We start from the raw sequence: 19,072 nt of genomic DNA, 5'->3' as shown, positions 1-19,072 counted from the left end.
TATTCATTTGCAAATTGTATTGTATAATACTGTTTATATAATATAATATAATTAATATAACATAATATAATATAATATATTAAAATATATTAAAATATAATTAATATAATATAATATAATATAATTGATATAATATATTTAATATAATATATTTAATATAATATAATTATATTATATTATATTATATGACTAATTAAATGTCACCATTTTGGTCAATGATTTTGACCCTGGTTTGGACCAAAACTGAAAGTTCATAATCTTCTTCTGAATATCTGCTGATTACATGTTGTATCTGCTGTGAACGTCAGCGTGTGCTGGTCTCGTACCTTTATTGGCGAGGTTGGTGGTGTTGCTGCTCAGGATGGTGAGAGCGTAGTGAGGAGGGAGAGAGGCTTTACAGATCGCCGTGATGAAAGCGTCCCGCGGCGTCACCAAACCCAGACGGCCACACAGAGACGCCACACACAGCTCCGCTTTCAGGATGTTCTCTGTGGCCGCCTCGTCCGTACTGACACACACACACACACACACACAGCGAACATCATCAGGACAGGCAGGCTCTGTGACTAACATATGCTAAATAAGGTGTGCGTGTGTGTGTGTGTGCATGCATGCGTGTGTGTGTGTGTGTGCGTGAGTGAGTGAGTGAGTGTGCGAGTGAGTGTGCGAGTGAGTGAGTGAGTGAGTGAGTGTGCGAGTGAGTGAGTGAGTGAGTGAGTGAGTGAGTGAGTGCGAGTGAGTGAGTGAGTGCGAGTGAGTGAGTGAGTGTGCGAGTGAGTGAGTGCGAGTGAGTGAGTGTGCGAGTGAGTGTGCGAGTGAGTGAGTGAGAGTGAGTGTGTGAGTGAGTGAGTGCGCGAGTGAGTGAGTGAGTGTGCGAGTGTGCGAGTGAGTGAGTGCGAGTGAGTGAGTGTGCGAGTGAGTGAGTGAGAGTGAGTGTGTGAGTGAGTGAGTGCGCGAGTGAGTGAGTGAGTGTGCGAGTGAGTGAGTGTGCGTGCGAGTGTGCGAGTGAGTGTGCGAGTGAGTGAGTGAGTGAGTGAGTGAGTGAGTGTGCGAGTGAGTGTGCGAGTGAGTGAGCGAGTGTAAGTGAGTGAGTGAGTGTGCGAGTGTACGAGTGAGTGAGTGTGCGAGTGAGTGTGCGAGTGAGTGAGTGAGTGTGCGAGTGAGTGAGTGAGTGAGTGAGTGAGTGAGTGCGAGTGAGTGAGCGAGTGAGTGTGTGTGTACCTGGCGTCCAGCAGCAGTGAGAGAGCCGCTAGTAAGCCGCACCAGCAGGCGTTCACCATTTCCTCCCAAACCTCATGAGCCACTGCAAAACACACAGAGTCTCATTACAGGAACACAACAGACTGCTACACAACACATACACATCACTGATTCCGGCATATATAACGATCAAAATTAACGTTAGAGATTTCTTTGTATCCACCACTTCAACCCCGCGTGTAACACAGCTCGTATCACCGAACGCATCATTGATTGATGATGTAAAACTCTGCACGAGTTTTCTTGCGTGCGTCCGTTTTTAACTCGTCTTGACTGTCGTACAATCAAACATCAATGACAGCTGAGATCTTACAGTGTGACATGGCTTACAGCGAGGATCATGTTCGTACAGTCCGACAAGCAACAATCGTAAAGGACTATTATAAATCGCAAAGTGTGCACCCGGCTTAACCCGGTCCTCGTGAACCGGAAGTTGCGCAAACTTTTTTCTCCAGTGTTGTGACGTATTTGTCAGTAACAGTGAAACGGAGTATTAAACAGAGAGCAGGGTTTCACTTTAGCGCACCTCCTCTCCATCTCTGCTCATAGCGGACTAGCGGTTTGAGCGGAGTGCTTAAAGGGTAAGTTCAGCCAAAAATGTAAACTCTGTCAGTAATCACTCTCCCTCATGTTGTTCAACCCCGTCAGACTTTCGTTCATCTTCAGAACACAAATGAAGATATTTGTGATTAAATCTGAGAGCTGTCTCACTCCTCCATAGGCTTCTCTGTTATTGAAACTTGCCGGCACAGAAAGTTAGTAAAGACATCGTTAAAATAGTCCAAGTGACTACAGTGGCTCAACCTTAAAGGTGCCATAGAATGTGAAATTGAATTTATCTTGGCATAGTTAAATAACAAGAGTTCAGTACATGGACATGACATACAGTGAGTCTCAAACACCATAGTTTTCTCTTTCTTATTTAAATCTCGTTTTTGAAAAACACCCCTGAAAAACGGGCGAATCTCCACATAACACCAACTGTGACGAAACCGATGGGATCATTAATATGTACGCCTCTAAAAATTTGCATATGCCAGCCCATGCTCAGTGCCAGGCGAAACTGCACAGCCGAATCATCAGAAGTTCTGCAGGTGAAGAAACAAGCAGGAGGAGGATCATAGGGAAAATGGCAGATCTATCTATAATCTATCTATCTATAATCGGATACCGCTACAGTTTAATTCGAAGTTGTTTAGTTGCTCTGCCCATTTCACCACGGACTGTTACAGCAATATCAAGCAGCCAGGCTTCTCTCGGCGTCTCAAACGGACGAAGGGAGCAATTTCAACTAACGTTATATTCCCGCAAGCGGCAAGTAGGGATTTTATTAACGATAATTTACATTGTGTTATCTAGATCCAGCGCGATATTGTTTTTTCCTCGAGAGACATCATGGCTTGCAAACGAGCGAACGAAGCATGGCAGTTGCTCAGTGTTTGGTTGTACAAATGAACACAAAAATATTTTTTTGCTCCTTCATCCGAGCCTCTGGAGAACCAGTGGGTTATGTGAATTTCTGATGTGTAATTGTTCAAATTCAGACAGATAATCTTTCTTTCAAAGTCGTTCAACACTGTTTATGCATCAGTATATCGCGTTGCAGTGATAAGATCTTCATTCACGCGATCAACAGGCTGTCATCTGCTCAGTGCTCATCACTGAAACCTTTTATGTGATGGGAATAGATCTAAATACTTAAAAAAAAACTTCTCATGATTCGTTAATCCCGATAGCTGTAATAGTAAAAACATATAAAAGCTGTAATAGTAAAAGTTTTCCAGATAGCTCTACATGTAATGCCAGATATTTCATATGCAAGCATGTCAGCCAATCACAGCAGTGGGCAACAACACTGAAGTCTCACAGCAGACACGCCCCTTCAAACAGAGTGTTCAAATCAATGGATGAAATCAGGCTAGGAAATATGCCTTTTATTTCTAAATTATAACAAATTTTGATCTAAAAAACATACTAACATTATAAGGGCACCCCAGGAAACATTATAAAATAATAAAATAATCCATTCTATGGCACCTTTAAGTTTATCAAGCGACGAGAATACTTTTTGTGCGCAAATAAAACATAAATAACGACTTTATTCAACTCTTCATGTTCTTCTGTGTGTCTCTGAGTGAGTTCACGAGTGTAACAGCGCAGCGCTTCTGGTACGTCAGAACGGAGGCTCACTATTGGCCAGCATCACACACAATCACACACATGACCAGCGTCTGACTTTAAAGTGAAGTCAGCACACACACTCACTGGGTTCCTGAGGTGGAGATGACACAGGCTCCGCCTCCTCTCTCATAGCCTCTTCCTGTTCCTGTTTGGCGAGCTCTCTCTCGATCATAGTAGTGATGCCCCTCACCAGGTCCAGCAGAGCGCTGAACGCCACAGACATGGCGTACCCTTCAGGGATCGAGGGCGGCTCCACCTTATCCAGCATCTCCAGGCTGAGGAGAAGCACGTTAGTTACAAACACCAACAGTAAAGAGTCGCAGGGAATCCGCAGGGTTTGCAAAATCAAAGTTAAGGCTTTTAAGACCTGCACGAATAAAAGTAATACCATATGGGCAGGGTGAGGCAATGTCTTCTGTCTACTGAATAAAACTGAATTTAAGACAACCCTCATCCTCATCTATATCAAAATGACCCGAAACCCTAAAATTATATTTTTTTGTCCAGAAAGCTTATTTTATTTCATTTTGATAATATTTTTTCTAATTTACAATGCAATTTTTTTGGAGATTTTTTGTTATTGTCTATTTTATTTCCCTTTAAATTACTAGATTTGATCAATAAATAATTAATAAATAGTAAATTAAGCACATTCCTCACATTCTTTCACCTTAAAATCAAAATAACTCACAATTTCATGCATAAACCTTTTAATTCAGCTCAAAATATCTTGCATTGGGTGTCTTTGCAGACCTCTTGTGGAAATAAAATAATATAACATGATATTTCGTAACTCTAGATGTCCTTATAGCTCTATATGGAGCAAATGAGGAGTTCCGCTGGGTCCTAAAGTCAGTTTCTCTTCAATATTTTTTGTGTATTCGTGGTTCAAGTGCGACAAAACTCATGGGGTCTTGGACCCCTCTGATGAACACTCAATTGTTTTAATAAAAATAAAATAATGCCCCGAGGGAAGGACCCTGAGTGGTTGACGGTCACTCACTAGGTGGCTTTGGCACTGCCCTGCACGCTGACGGTCATGAGGGGGATCCACATGCCCCGGTACTCAAACGCAGCCTGTGCGTTCAGACCCGCTCCGGCTCCGGCACCGGGACCCTGAGCAGACCCCTGAGAACCCGACGCCGACGCACCTGAGGGACACACACTCGGACCGTTACACGAGACAATCAGCATGTGTGTTTGTGTGTATGAGTGTGAGAGAGTGTGTGTGTGTGTGTGTGTGTGTGAGAGTGTGTGAGTGTTTGTGTGAGAGAGAGAGTGTTTGTGGGTGGGTGTGAGAGTGTGTGTGTGAGAGTGTGTGTGTGTGTGTGTGTGTGTGTTTGTGTGTGTGTGTGAAAGTGTGTAAGTGAGAGAGTGTGAGTGTTTGTATGTGTGTCTGTTTGTGAATGTGTGTGAGACTGTGTTTGTGTGAGTGTGAGTGAGTGTGTGTGTGTGTGTACATGAGTGTGTGTACATGTGTGTGTGTGTGTGTGTGTGTGTGTGTGTGTGTGTGTGTGTGTGTGAAAGTGTGTGAGTGAGAGAGTGTGAGTGTTTGTGAGTGTGTGTGTGTGTGTATGTGTGTCTGTTTGTGAGACTGTGTTTGTGTGAGTGTGAGTGTGAGTGAGTGAGTGAGTGAGTGTGTGTGTGTGTGTGTGTGTATGTGTGAGACTGTGTGTGTGTGTGTGTGTGTGTGTGTGTGTGTGTGTGTGTGTACATGAGTGTGTGTACGTGAGTGTGTGTGTACGTGAGTGTGTGTGTACGTGAGTGTGTGTGTACGTGAGTGTGTGTGTGAGAGACCTGGAGGCGTGCTGGTGGACGAAGTGTTTCCTGTGCTGGGGAGGATGAAGAGGGACTGGATGAAGGAGCCCAGAGCGTTGACGATGTCTCTGAAGACTTTGGTGGAGTGTTGCTTCATGTCATACGACTGACAGAAAGACCTGCGCACACACACACACACACACACACACACACATGGTCATCAGATCTTTATGATCTCCGGAAGAAGTGAAATATCTCATGATGTGCGCAGCAAACCCAAAACATTATGTTGTAAAACTTGTTTTTAAATGATTAGAGGATGTTTAGGCACGTCACGCAAAGAATCGTGATGCAATGGATAATACATTTCTCCCATCCCTATTATTAAACCCATAAAATATTACATTAGTATTACAAGATCTGTCATAAAACATTCAACACAATTTTAGGTTAAAATTTATATGAATCTATACAGGAAAGAGTTTTATTAGACGTTATACAAGAAGAGGCATTTTTAGTCACGCTTCACTAGTTTAAATGGTTCTGTGGTGAAATTTGTAAAAGTACAAATATTCCCTCAGTTTATAATAACAAAAGAACTAGAAAATCACTTTTTTAAATAGTCTCAGGTGGATTTTAGCATGTCATGCTGCAAAACATCGACTATCTATTTCTGAAAATCTGAAATCACCTACATTTTGTGGAGCAGCTAAAGGTCATCACAAGCAGAAGAGCTTATAAACACACTAAAATATCAGGATACTTTTAGTGACTTATTTCAGTTAGTTGTTGAGGCAACACTTCGCATTTATGATTTTTTACATAGTTTTTCATAATATTTATCTTTAAATATCATTAGATCTGCATAAATATAACAGAACACAAGAAAAGTTCCAGCATGAAAGAAAAATAAATGCGTGGATGTGTGTGTGTGTGTGTGTGTGTGTGTACCTACTTAACTTGTAGCCAGAAGTGACCAAAACCTGACAAAATCTCCAAAAACCTCCCATTAGGGACGTCCTCATTTGTAAATCTGGTCTAAAACTAAAGTACAGGGTACCCCCAGGATCCTCCAACTTAAATTCAAGGCTTTTTAAGACCTTTTTAATACCATTTCAAATGAAATTCAATGCCAACTTTGTACCAATTCCGACAGAAGTATGAGGGGAAAATGTCAAATCTGTATACATTTTAAACCCTAAAAAATAATTATGTACAAGTAGACTACTTGAATTAAATAAAACATTTTATTTAAATTATCAGTCATATTTAATACATACGCAGCAGCGTTGTAGCGCGCACGTGTGTAGGCCAATGTTAATTTTGGCAGCCATTTTTGATTTAGTCTTACTCTTCATCTTCAGACGAAAATGCTTATTGGTCTTAGTCACATTTGAGTCATTCTGCCTTTCATAGTTTTAGTTGACGAAATGTGTTTGCATTTTTTGTCAACTTTTAGTCATTACTTTTAGTCAAACTGCAGTTACTTTAATTTTGGTAGCTATTTTATATGTAGTCTTTAGACAGAAAATGTCATAATTATTCTCTCTAGGCCAATTCGATTAAGCTTATGAGAAATTAAAATTAAGCTAACAGGCTGTATTGACATTGCACTCTTTAGCAGTAGCACTTGTGCAATTCTACATATCCCTTTTCCTTAGTTCTCCAATTTTTTAGAGTGCCGTCTCTTCCACTTAGACTGCAGTCACATCTTTCCATTAAGGGACAATATTTGCCCCATTTAATCGATTTTTCCATTTCATTTTTCACCTTTATAATACCTTTAAAAAATAAATAATGCTTTAAATAAAACAATGTTCAATAAATATGCAATGTTAAAAAACGTTTAATATTAATAAAAATATGATATTAAAATATTACGGTGGCGGTAACTCATTGTCTTTGTCAAAGCCACAGATTTTGTTGCAAAATAAAGCAATAAGCCTGACAATACTGTTTAAAATGTAGTACATCACTTAATGTTACCCTTTTTCTTTTTTTTTTTTTACTGTTGTATAAAATCAATGTCACATTTGAAATCGTGTCGGGGAAACATTGCATTCTTGCTCGCATAATGATCAACATTAAAAACACTGCTGTATATCAGCCTGCATTTTGATCGCAGATTTAGTCGCACAAACAGCGCAAGCGGCTCGTGACAGATCTTCTCAAATGAAGATCGCTGAACTCCAGCTTGTCTGTGTTTTCAGATCATCCGCGCTTCTTCAACAATGTAGCGAGAGCGCGCGTGGATGGAAAAAAATTAAGACCTTTGTAACGAAATCCAAGACTTTGCATACCAAATTCAAGGCTTTTAAGGCCTTAATTTGAGCTTATCAAATTTAAGACTTTTTCAATGCTTTTAAGACCCCGCGGGTACCCTGAAAGTAATTAAAGGTTTCATAAAGATTTAAAAATGCAGAAAGTTGTGTGTGATGGGCAGGTTTAGGGGTCGGGTTAGTGTGTGTGTGTGTGTGTGTGTGATGGGCAGGTTTAGGGGTCGGGTTAGTGTGTGTGTGTGTGTGTGTGTGTGTGTGATGGGCAGGTTTAGGGGTCGGGTTAGTGTGTGTGTGTGTGTGTGTGTGTTTGTGTGATGGGTAGGTTTAGGGGTCGGGTTAGTGTGTGTGTGTGTGTGTGTGTGTGTGTGTGTGTGTGTGTGTGTGTGTGTGATGGGCAGGTTTAGGGGTCGGGGTAGTGTGTGTGTGTGTGTGTGTGTGTGTGTGATGGGCAGGTTTAAGGGTTGGGTTAGTGTGTGTGTGTGTGTGTGTGTGTGTGTGTGTGTGTGTGTGTGTGTGTGTGTGTGTGTGTGTGATGGGCAGGTTTAGGGGTCGGGGTAGTGTGTGTGTGTGTGTGTGTGTGTGTGTGATGGGCAGGTTTAAGGGTTGGGTTAGTGTGTGTGTGTGTGTGTGTGTGTGTGTGAGATGGGCAGGTTTAGGGGTCGGGTTAGTGTGTGTGTGTGTGTGTGTGTGTGTGTGTGTGTGTGTGTGTGAGATGGGCAGGTTTAGGGGTCGGGTTAGTGTGTGTGTGTGTGTGTGTGTGTGTGTGTGTGTGAGAGTGAGTGTGAGAGTGAGTGTGAGAGTGAGTGTGAGAGTGTGTGTGTGTGAGAGTGTGTGTGTGCTCACCGCAGTAAATGTGGCTGAACACACAGTCTGTGAACGGACTCCACGGCCACGGCTCGTAACCACTGCGGCTTCTCTCCATCCAGAAACTTCACCAGCAGAGACAGGAAGATCTCACACTCCGTTACCTGCAACAAACACACACACACAATGACAGCTGTAGACGCAGAAATCATTATTTCACAACACACCGATGCATCCAAACATCATCAGCAACTGCAGTGCTTGAACTCTAGAAAATGTTTCCCAGTGCAGAAACGCACCGCAAACATACACATTAAAATGCATGTGCAATAAGAAGCATTAAATAAACTAAAGATTTTAAAGGGGTGAACTGGATTTCCGTGCTCTCACTATTATGAGCATATCAACATATGGCAGCCTATACTTGCATATCAACACCTTTTTATTATTCAGCAACCCATTGTGAACATTATGCAGAGGGTAGCCAATCATAAAAGAGCCAATTTACATATTTAAAAAGCAATTTTAAAGCAACACACCCCAGGTGAATAGGGTAAAAAATATGTAACTAATTAATATCACCTTATTTCCCCAGTTGATTGAATACATTAAAAATTGCAAATATTTTTTTGTATGGCAAGTTTTCTGAAATGTTCTGTGTAAATGATGCTCATCTAATTTAATATGCACCAATTTACATACATTTCCATAACAGAAATTTGATCATTAGATAAAGCCAGATTCAAAACAAAATCATTTTATTGACATATTTATTCACTTTTTCTCACTCTATGAATCATAAAATACTGTCAACAGACAGAAAAACAATACATTTTTACCACGTTTTTAGGAATAAAAAGGCGAATGATATCCTTTCAGAATATAGATACTGTATAGTTTGCCGTATGCTCCTTACACTGAGCAGGAGATAAAACTCACAGCCTTTAAGAACGTTTTATGATTAAAATCTAGTAGTTCCACTTGTCTAAAAGAACACATGACAAAAAGCCAAACTGGGTAAAACCTCAAAATTGATCAGTGCATGAAAATCAATGTTTTTGCTTACAATACTGATTGATTGATTGATTAATTTAAAATAGTAAAAACAGCATTTTGCAAGAATCAGAGCAAACCTTTAGAATGCAAAATGGCCATTAAAAATAAAAAAGTATGACTTTTTTTGTTACAACTTAGAAACCTTGTACAAAAATGCTTTTCTTACTCAGTATTTTTGTCTTGTTTCCAGTCCAAATATCTAAAAATTCTTAAATCAAGATGCATTTCCTAAAGTAGTTAAATGCCATAAGAGATTAAGTCTTGTTTTCTGGGGGGTAAAAATCTAAATAAAGTGGGGTAAGAAAAATAATTTAAACGGAAACAAGATTGTTTAAGATCATTTTTCTTGTTTTAAGCAAAAACTTAAATTTTAACACTTCATTTTAATTGTTTTCTCCCATAAAACAAGACATAACATCTTACAGCATTTTACTCATCTAGTAAATGCATTTTGATTTAAGAATTTCGATTGGAAAACACACAAAAATACTGAGTAAGAAAATCATTTTTTGCAGTGTACAACAAGCTTTCTTGCAACAAAAGAGTCCTAATATTTCATTCATAATGGGCATTTTTTGCAGTGTGTGTACGGGCCGTGAGTGTGTGTCTCACCAGGAGGCTGTAGAAGTGTTTGATGAGCACCGAGACGACCCGCAGCAGTCTCATGCAGATTGGGAAGTACGGTTTCTCCACGGGAACCGGAGACGCCGCGCTGGAACAGCTGCCCTGCCGGAACTTGATGTTGGGAGAGAACAGCTTGATGACCAGCGGACACACACGCTCCTTCAACAGGAAACTGAACTCCTGATGCTGCAGAGACGGCACAAACATGGAGGTTAGGGAGCGATCGGAAGGTCAGCAGCTGGGGAGTGTGTGTGTGTGTGTGTGTGAGAGAGAGAGAGTGAGTTAGAGTGTTTGTGTGAGACTGTGTTGTGTGTGTGTTAGTGTGTGAGAGAGTGTGTGTGTGTACGAGTTAGAGTGTGTGAGTGTCACTGTGTAAGTGTATGTACGAGTTAGAGTGTGTGACTGTGTAAGTGTGTGTGTGTGTGTGTGTGTGTGTGAGAGAGAGTGTGTGAGTGAGTTAGAGAGTGTCACTGTGTAAGTGTATGTACGAGTTAGAGTGTGTGACTGTGTAAGTGTGTGTGTGTGTGTGTGAGTGAGTTAGAGAGTGTGTGTGGGTTTATGTGTGTGAGTGAGTTAGAGAGTGTGTGTACGAGTTAGAGTGTGTGCGACTGTGTAAGTGTGTGTGTGTGAGTGAGTTAGAGAGTGTGTGTGGGTTTATGTGTGTGAGTGAGTTAGAGTGTGTGTGTGTGTGTGTGTGTACGAGTTAGAGTGTGTGTGAGTGTGACTGTGTAAGTGTGTGTGTGTATGACAGTGTGTGTATGAGTTAGAGTGTGTGTGAGTGTGACTGTGTGTGTGTGTGTGTGTGTGTGTGTGTGTGTGTGTGTGTGTGTGACTATGTGTGAGTGTGACTGTGTAAGTGTGTGTGTGTGTGTGTGTGTGTGAGAGAGAGAGAGAGTGTGAGTGAGTTGGAGTGTGTGTGTGGGTTTATGTGTGTGAGTGAGTTAGAATGTGTGAGTGAGTGTGTGTGTGTGTGTGTGTGTGTGTGTACGAGTTAGAGTGTGTGAGTGTGACTGTGTGTGTGTGTCTGTGTGAGAGTTTGTGAGTGAGTTTCTGTGGGTTTATGTGTGTGGGTGAGTTAGTGTTTGAGTGTGTGTGTGTGTGTGTGTGTGTGTGTGTGTGTGTACAAGTTAGAGTGTGTGAGTGTGACTGTGTGTGTGTGTGTGTGTGTGTGTGTGTGTGTGTGTGTGTGTGTGAGAGAGAGAGAGAGAGAGAGAGAGAGAGAGTGAGTGAGTTGGAGAGTGTGTGTGGGTTTATGTGTGTTAGTTAGAATGTGTGAGTGAGTGTGTGTGTGTGTGTGTGTGTGTGTGTGTGTACGAGTTAGAGTGTGTGAGTGTGACTGTGTGTGTGTGTCTGTGTGAGAGTTTGTGAGTGAGTTTGTGTGGGTTTATGTGTGTGGGTGAGTTAGAGTGTTTGAGTGTGTGTGTGTGTACGAGTTAGAGTGTGTGAGTGTGACTGTGTGTGTGTGTGTGTGTGTGTGAGAGTTTGTGAGTGAGTTTGTGTGGGTTTATGTGTGTGGGTGAGTTAGAGTGTTTGAGTGTGTGTGTGTGTGTGTACGAGTTAGAGTGTGTGAGTGTGACTGTGTGTATGTATGTGTGTTTGTGAGAGACTGTGTGTGTGTGTGTGTGTGTGTGTGTGTGTGTGTGTGTGTGTGTGTGTGTGTGTGTGTGTGTGTGTGGTCATCCCTCTTGTTTATTTACATCCTCTTGTTTTCATCAGGATGTGTGGTGTTTACCTGCAGGAAAACTTCAGGAAAGTCGTTTAAAACCGATTCCAGCAGCTCTAAGCCGAACGTGCGGGTCATCTCGGTCATTCCCACTAACCAGTAGGGGGCGTCGGCGTTCACCAACTGACACAAATCCTACAGAAAAGGACATTTATATGTACGGTTCAGCACGAGTCCTTTTATTATAACCAACAAAGTATAAACACGATGTCCATAAGAGAGTCATTGCACAGCGTAGAGAGCTTCGTTGATTATAATGGGAGTTTTCCTCAAAAACGGAAGTGATCGGCAGCTTTAGTGATTATAATGGCAGCAATCTTTGCTCGCTTTCTGTATATAATAATATTTTTCATGCTGCTAATTACAAATCGCAAAGTTTCTGGATTGACAACCTTATTTTGAATACAACTGACAGTGATAACCATAGTGTTAGGCACAAAATAATCTGATACCGTATGTCAAATGATCTGTGTTTTAAAGTCCCCCTGTAGTCAATCATTTTATCCCTTAAAACTCATCTTTGACCACCAAAATGACATATTTAAGCGTTTTTTCCTTAAAATTTCTTGAATGTAACCCGACACCCTTGCCTCATTTAGTATACGCAGTTCTATGAATATGCAAATGAGCCCCGCCTCCACTCACTGACTCAGCTCAGAGATCCACTGGTTGACGATCACACGTTGATCTGATTGGTTACAAGGTAGTTTGTGACGTCAGAAACACCAGCGATTTCAAAGCGTGTTTTTGAGACTGTCTTTGGTTCACTGCAGTTTTAAGGAGAAAATACTCAGCAATGGAGTCGACTTATGAATTTACACACGCTTTGTCTTAAAGCACATTAAAAACACCACATAGCTTTATTTTCACCACAGGGGGACTTTAAGTGTTGGTGTAAATGCTAAATACTAGACCTGCCACTTTTTCTATAACGTGTAATGCGTTTCTTTGACATGGGTAGGGTGTACTTTATGGAAGCTTGTTTCCGCCACAGAATAAAACATTTTAAAAGATAATTGTGACTTTTTATCTCACAATTGCGAGTTTACATCTCGCAATTCTGACTTTATTTCTCAGAATTGCGTGATATAAAGTCAGAATTGCGTGATATAAAGTCAGAATTGCGTGAAATAAAGTCAGAATTGCGTGAAATAAAGTCGCAATTGCGTCTTATAAAGTCAGAATTCTGACTTTTTTTCTTGCAATTGCAACTTTATATCATGCAATTCTGACTTTATAACATAATTGCGAGTTTATATCTCGCAATTCTGACTTTATATCTCCCAATTGCGTATTATAAAGTCAGAATTGCGAGATATAAACATGCAATTCTGAGAAAAAAAGTCAGAATTTCAAGTATATTTCTCGCAATTGCGACTTTATATCACGCAGTTCTGACTTTATAACCTGCAATTGCGACTTTATATCACGTAATTCTGAGATAAAAAGTCAGAATTGTGAGATTAAAAAGTCGCAATTACCTTTTTAATTTTTCACTCTGTGGCGGAAACAAGCACCCATAGTACTTTTTGCCACCAGGGAAACCCATTTTTGACCCAGGAAAGACCCTGGAGTGCATGTTAAACCCCAACTGAAAGATGGCGCACCTGGAACAACATGTATGCGTCTTTAGCGCTGGGTCTCAGCGTGCTGACGGAGCGCCGGTTACTGTTTCCCTGGACAGCAGGAGGTTCATCCATCAGACCTGCGGTGAACCGATACAAAACACATACAGAAACAGGACACAGGGCTCGGGATACAGGAGGAAATGCAATGCAAACATTCCCACAGGCTATTAAAGTTCTCGTTCACCTTTGAATTTGTCATCCTCCGCCACCATCCGCTCAAACACCACGGTCACGACCTGTCTGACGGTGGCGGCCGCCGTGTTGTTGGTGATGTTATCTTTAGTGAAGTGCAGCCGGAAACACAGGACGATTGCCTGAGATGAAGCACAAAAGCAACGGCTGCACTTTATTTCACATGTACTTGCAGCGTTTCTGCCTAAGAAAGTCCCGGGTAATATAATCAGGGTTTATACAGAGACTGTGAAATGAAATTCCAGGACTTTCAAGGAATACAATCATTGAAATTAGATTTTCAATCTACAAGTGACCCTGGACACATATGGTCACGAGTCGCACGGGTATATTTGTGGCAACAGCCAACACATTGTATGGGTCAAAATTATTGATTTTATCTTTTATGCCAAAAATTATTAGGATATTAAGTAAAGATCATGTTCCGTGAAGATATTTTGTAATTTCCTACCATAAATATATAAAACATGTATTTTTGTGAGTGAATGCTGCACAATCGCCAACATAAATGCACAACTTTAAAGGAGATTTTCTCAATGTTTTGATTTTTTTGCACCCTCAGATTCCAGATTTTCAAATAGTTTTATATTGTCCTATCCTAACAAACCATACATCATTTGAAAGCTTATTTATTCAGCTTTCGGTTGATATATACAGTACCAGTCAAAAGTTTGGAAACATTACTATTTTTAATGTTTTTGAAAGAAGTCTCTTATGCTCATCAAGCCTGCAGTAAAAAAAAAAAAAAAAAAAAGAAAAAAAAAAAAACAGTAATATTATGAAATATTATTACAATTTAAAATAATGGTTCTCTTTTTTAATATATTTTAAAATGTAATTTATTTTTGTGATGCAAAGCTGAATTTTCATCAGCAAGTACTCCAGTCTTTGGTGTCTTATGATCCTTCAGAAATCATTCTAATATGATGATTTGATACTCAGTTATTATCAATGATGGAAACAGTTGTGCTGTTTAATATATTTTTTTGGAATACTTTTTTCAGGATTCATTGATGAGTAAAACGTTAACAGCATTTATTCATAAAAACAGCATTTATTCAAAATAAAAACATTTCTAACAATATAAATCGTTACCATCACCTTTTATCAATTTAACACATCCTTGTTGAATTAAAGTACTAATTTCTTTTAAAAAAAATAGTTATTGTTCCCAAACTTTTGAACGGTAGTGTATATTGTTACAAAAGATTTCTATTCTAAATAAATACAGTTCTTTTTAACTTTTTATTCATCAAATAATCCTGAAAAAAGTATCTCAGGTTATAAAAAAAATATTAAGCAGCACAACTGTTTCCAACATTAATCATAAATCAGCATATTAGAATGATTATTATCATTAATAATCACATTATAATTAATGATTTCATAATATTACTTTTTTTTTTTTTTTTTACTGCAGGCTTGATGAGCATAAGAGACTTCGTTCAAAAACATTAAAAATAGTAATGTTTCCAAACTTTTGACTGGTACTGTATATAAATATCAATGTCAGAAAATTGACCCTTATGGTCCAGGGTCACACATCGGACTTATCAAACAATATCTTTAGTATTTTTTTAACTCAAATTACAGATATAAGGTATCCAAAGCACAACTTACAATGTATTTAATCATATATATTAAATACAAAGTTTATAATGGCTATTATTGTTCAGTAAATTATATTTTATATTATAATGTTGGCGTACTTCATATCGCGAAAAGGTCTGATGGGGGTTTATCAGCAGTGTTCATTTTGCATAAAAAAAAGATTGTATTTGTGTTTTTGTGACAAAAAATTATTAAAAATATATTGTATTCAAATAAGTCAAGCACTTTTCAAGTTCCTCTTTGTAAATATGGCTGTTTTCAAGGGTTTTCCAGGACTTAAATTTCAGTACTTTAATATGAACCCAGTATAAGGTAAATACGGTTAGGTTAAAGTTAGGTTTAGGGTTAATATACATAGTTATTATTACCCAGTATAACAAGTACATAGTATAGTATGTATATGGGGAACAGGACTGTAAAATAAAGTGCTACTATTGTGAGAGGTTTCGGTGACACTAGTTGAATAAAATGCATTTATGTACTTGAAAAACTAACTTTCTACAGGTATATATTTCTATATTTTCGTTTAAGACGTTCCTCCTGACATCCACTAGATCCTGCTTAGAATTAAACAGGCTTTTTTATCCCACTGTACCTCTGAAACTTCAATATGCAAATCAGGATTCCCACAGCTTTTGAATTTCCATAATGTTTACGTGAACTTTCCTGTCATCTGTGATTAATGTTTGTTTAACAATTGATTAACATAATATTTAGAGCTGATAATACTATAAATATGTATATTCGCTATAGAAACTTCCATGAATTTGTTTCATTCAAGATTTTTATTAACTTCCATGACTTTTCCAAACCTGGAAATCATTAACACACTCCCTGATATTTCCAGCTGTTGATATGTAAATGTGGGCGGGCATATGTTTATGATCTCACAATTGTGACATCATAATTCTTTATGATAAAATATGGAAATTAATGTATAATCCAACATTTAAATTTTTAGTTATGTATAATTATTTAGCATTATTTAAATTATTTATAAGTTATGACCAATAACCGATAAATTGCCGATGTTATAAATATATACTTACTTTGTTGTACTAAAGAAAAATAAAAGTTTATATTGTACATTTACATTTATATTCTATAGACTAAAAAGTTTATATTCAAAAACTAAAAGTGTGCTATAATAACTATGCTATAATACTATTAATAAATATATGCATTTTCAAATGAACATTACATTATGCTGTTTTACTGAAATAAATCATTCAGAATAAAAATAAAAAAGCTAATTGTGAGAGAAACTTTTATTTTTTATTTTATTTTAAAATAAAAAATAAAAGTTACAATGTAAGCTAAAGTATTTAAAGTTATAAGTTACAATAATTCTGAGATAAAAATGTCACAATTAAAGATATAGTTTTTATTCAAAAACAGGCTCAATATGGCTTCCAATAAAATTATATTTTATCATATTAAATATTATATTATAAATATTTTTTAAAAATTCAATTAAAACACTAATGTTGGTTGAAAACTGTTATGGTGCCGATATACCCCCAGTAAAAGTAATAAAAAACTAATGTCACAACAATTCAATTATACATTCCTTTTGATTTTTGGGCTAAATATTACCCTGACATATTTTCATGAGTTTCCGCAATGACTTTCTTCAGTCTTCCTACAAACATCCCTCAGTGAGTCGTCTCCATCCCTCAGTGAGTGTGTGTGTTTTGAACCGTACCTTGGACAGGACCTCGTCATGTACGATGGTGTTGGTGGTGAGCAGCACCAGGACCGTCTGCAGCAGTTTGAGCTCCTCCAGGCCGTTCTCCATCAGCTGCCACAGCATGTTGATGATGTTCCCCGCCGCCGCCTGCACACACACACACACACTCGTTAACTCAGAGGAACGCTGAGACTCTGGTGTCATTACTCTGAGACTCCAGCGTTCTCATTACTGTGGCAGTGCTGGGTATCATCTGGTACTCTGATGTGCAGAGCGCTCCTTATTGTTGATTTATGCTGAATATCGGCTTTAACTAGATACACAGCTGAGCTTCCTGGTGAAACTGCTTAGGGGTGTGTGTGTGTGTGTGTGAGAGAGAGAGAGAGAGAGAAGGAGAGAGAGAGAGAGAGAGAGAGTGAGTGTGTGTATGTGTGTGTGTGTGTGTGTGTGGGTGTGAGAGAGAGAGAGAGAGAGAGAGAGAGAGAGAGAGAGAGTGAGTGTGTGTGTGTGTGTGAGAGAGAGAGAAGGAGAGAGAGAGAGAGAGAGAGAGAGAGAGAGAGAGAGAGAGAGAGAGAGAGAGAGAGAGAGAGAGAGAGAGAGAGAGAGAGAGAGAGAGAGAGAGAGAGAGAGAGAGAGAGAGAGAGAGAGAGAGAGAGAGAGAGTGAGTGAGTGAGTGAGTGAGTGAGTGAGTGTGTGTGTGTGTGTGTGTGTGTGTGTGAGAGAGAGAGAGAGAGAGAGAGAGAGTGAGTGTGTGTGTGTGTGTGTGTGTGTGTGTGAGAGAGAGAGAGAGAGAGAGAGAGAGAGTGTGTGTGTGTGTGTGTGTGTGAGTGAGTTTTTGTGTATGTGAGTCTGTGAGTGTGTGTGCGTCAGTTTGTGTGTGTGTGTGCGTGTCAGTTTGTGTTTGTGGGCGCGTTTGTGTGTGTGTGCGTGTGAATGTGTGCATGTGTCAGTTTGTGTGTGTGCGCGTGTGTGTTTGTGTGTGTGTGCCAGTTTGTGTGTGTGTGTGTGTGTGTGTTTGTGAGTGCGAGTATATATGTGTGTTTGTGAGACAGTGTGTGTGTGTGTGTGTGTATATGTGTGTGTTTGTGTGTGAGTGTGTGTGAGAGAGAGAGAGAGAGTGTGTGTGCGAGAGTGTGTCAGTGTGAGTGTGTGTGTGTATGTGTGTGAGAGAGTGTATATGCGTGTCAGTGTGTGTGCGTGTGTGAGTGTGTGTGTGTGTGAGAGAGAGAGAAAGAGAGAGAGAGAGAGAGAGAGTGTGTGTGTGTGTGTGTGTAAGAGAGTGTGTATGTGTGTGCGAGAGTGAGTGTGAGTGAGAGAGAGTGTGTGTGTGTGTGTTTGACAGTGTGTGTGTGTGTGCGAGAGTTTGTGTGTGTGTGTGAGAGTGTGTATACACGCACGCGTGTGTGTGTGCGTGTGTGTATGTGTGAGAGAGTGTGTATACACGCACGCGTGTGTGTGTGTGTGTGTGTGTGTGTGTGAAAGAGTGTGTGTGTGTGTGTGTGTGTGTGTGTATGTGTGAGAAAGTGTGTATACGCGTGTGTGTGTGTGTGTGTGTGTGTGTGTTCTGACCTCAGACACGACCTCGTGTGACATGAGTCTCTGGATGGCAGCGAGACACAGTTGTGTGATCTTGGGCTCTTTGGTCCCGCAGCCCATGAGGAACGGCTGCACCACTTCAGAGCTGTTCTCCTTCAGCGCTGAACACACAACACAACACGCTTCGTTAATCAGGGCCGCTCAGAACACACACTTCATCTACACCACATGCTCTCACCTGCCAGGATGTCTGTGTTTCTGGCAGCGATGGTTTTGATCTTGACAATGCCAGATTCTGCAGCCTAGAGACAAACAACACACTCACGTCAGACTCTTTATGGAGAAACATTGGCATATTATTAAACCGATGTAGAGAATTATGGTAACACTTTACAATAAGGTTCATTAGTTAACATGAACTAAGAATGAACAATGCTTCTACAGCATTTATTAATCTTAGTTAACATTAATTTCAACATTTACTAATACATTATTAAATCAAAAGTTGTATTTGTTAACATTAGTTAATGCACCGTGAACAAACAATGAACAGCTGTGTTTTTATTAACTAACGTTAACAAAGATTAATAAATACTGTAACAAATGTATTGATAGTTCATGTTAGTTAATACATTAACTAATGTTAACTAATGAACCTTATTGTAAAGTGTTACCATAATTATTTTCATGTTATGGAATTACAAAAATGTTAAAATATATAAAAATACAT

At 39.4% G+C, this 19,072-nt stretch overlaps 1 protein-coding gene across 2 annotated transcripts in view; it reads right to left on the bottom strand.

Moving 5' to 3' along the window:
• mon2 (MON2 homolog, regulator of endosome-to-Golgi trafficking) overlaps positions 1 to 19,072 on the bottom strand; it is a 54,844-nt gene that overhangs the window by 31,312 nt on the left and 4,460 nt on the right. For both annotated transcript variants that reach the window (XM_084095933.1, XM_084095934.1), the window contains exons 2-14: positions 18,581 to 18,644; positions 18,376 to 18,503; positions 16,822 to 16,953; positions 13,498 to 13,627; positions 13,293 to 13,390; positions 11,695 to 11,820; positions 9,951 to 10,148; positions 8,322 to 8,446; positions 5,239 to 5,378; positions 4,445 to 4,592; positions 3,526 to 3,716; positions 1,222 to 1,303; positions 327 to 508 (exon numbers count right to left, since the gene is read on the bottom strand). In XM_084095933.1, the coding sequence (XP_083952059.1) occupies positions 327 to 508; positions 1,222 to 1,303; positions 3,526 to 3,716; positions 4,445 to 4,592; positions 5,239 to 5,378; positions 8,322 to 8,446; positions 9,951 to 10,148; positions 11,695 to 11,820; positions 13,293 to 13,390; positions 13,498 to 13,627; positions 16,822 to 16,953; positions 18,376 to 18,503; positions 18,581 to 18,644 (1,744 nt within the window). The remainder of the gene's footprint in view (positions 1 to 326; positions 509 to 1,221; positions 1,304 to 3,525; positions 3,717 to 4,444; positions 4,593 to 5,238; positions 5,379 to 8,321; positions 8,447 to 9,950; positions 10,149 to 11,694; positions 11,821 to 13,292; positions 13,391 to 13,497; positions 13,628 to 16,821; positions 16,954 to 18,375; positions 18,504 to 18,580; positions 18,645 to 19,072) is intronic.

This window comes from Abramis brama (assembly GCF_963993115.1).
Source record: "Abramis brama genome assembly, chromosome: 20".
NCBI classification, from domain to species: Eukaryota; Metazoa; Chordata; class Actinopteri; order Cypriniformes; family Leuciscidae; genus Abramis; species Abramis brama.
The sequence above is the reverse complement of the archived record's forward strand: the minus strand, read 5'-3'. Positions and strand labels throughout refer to the sequence as shown.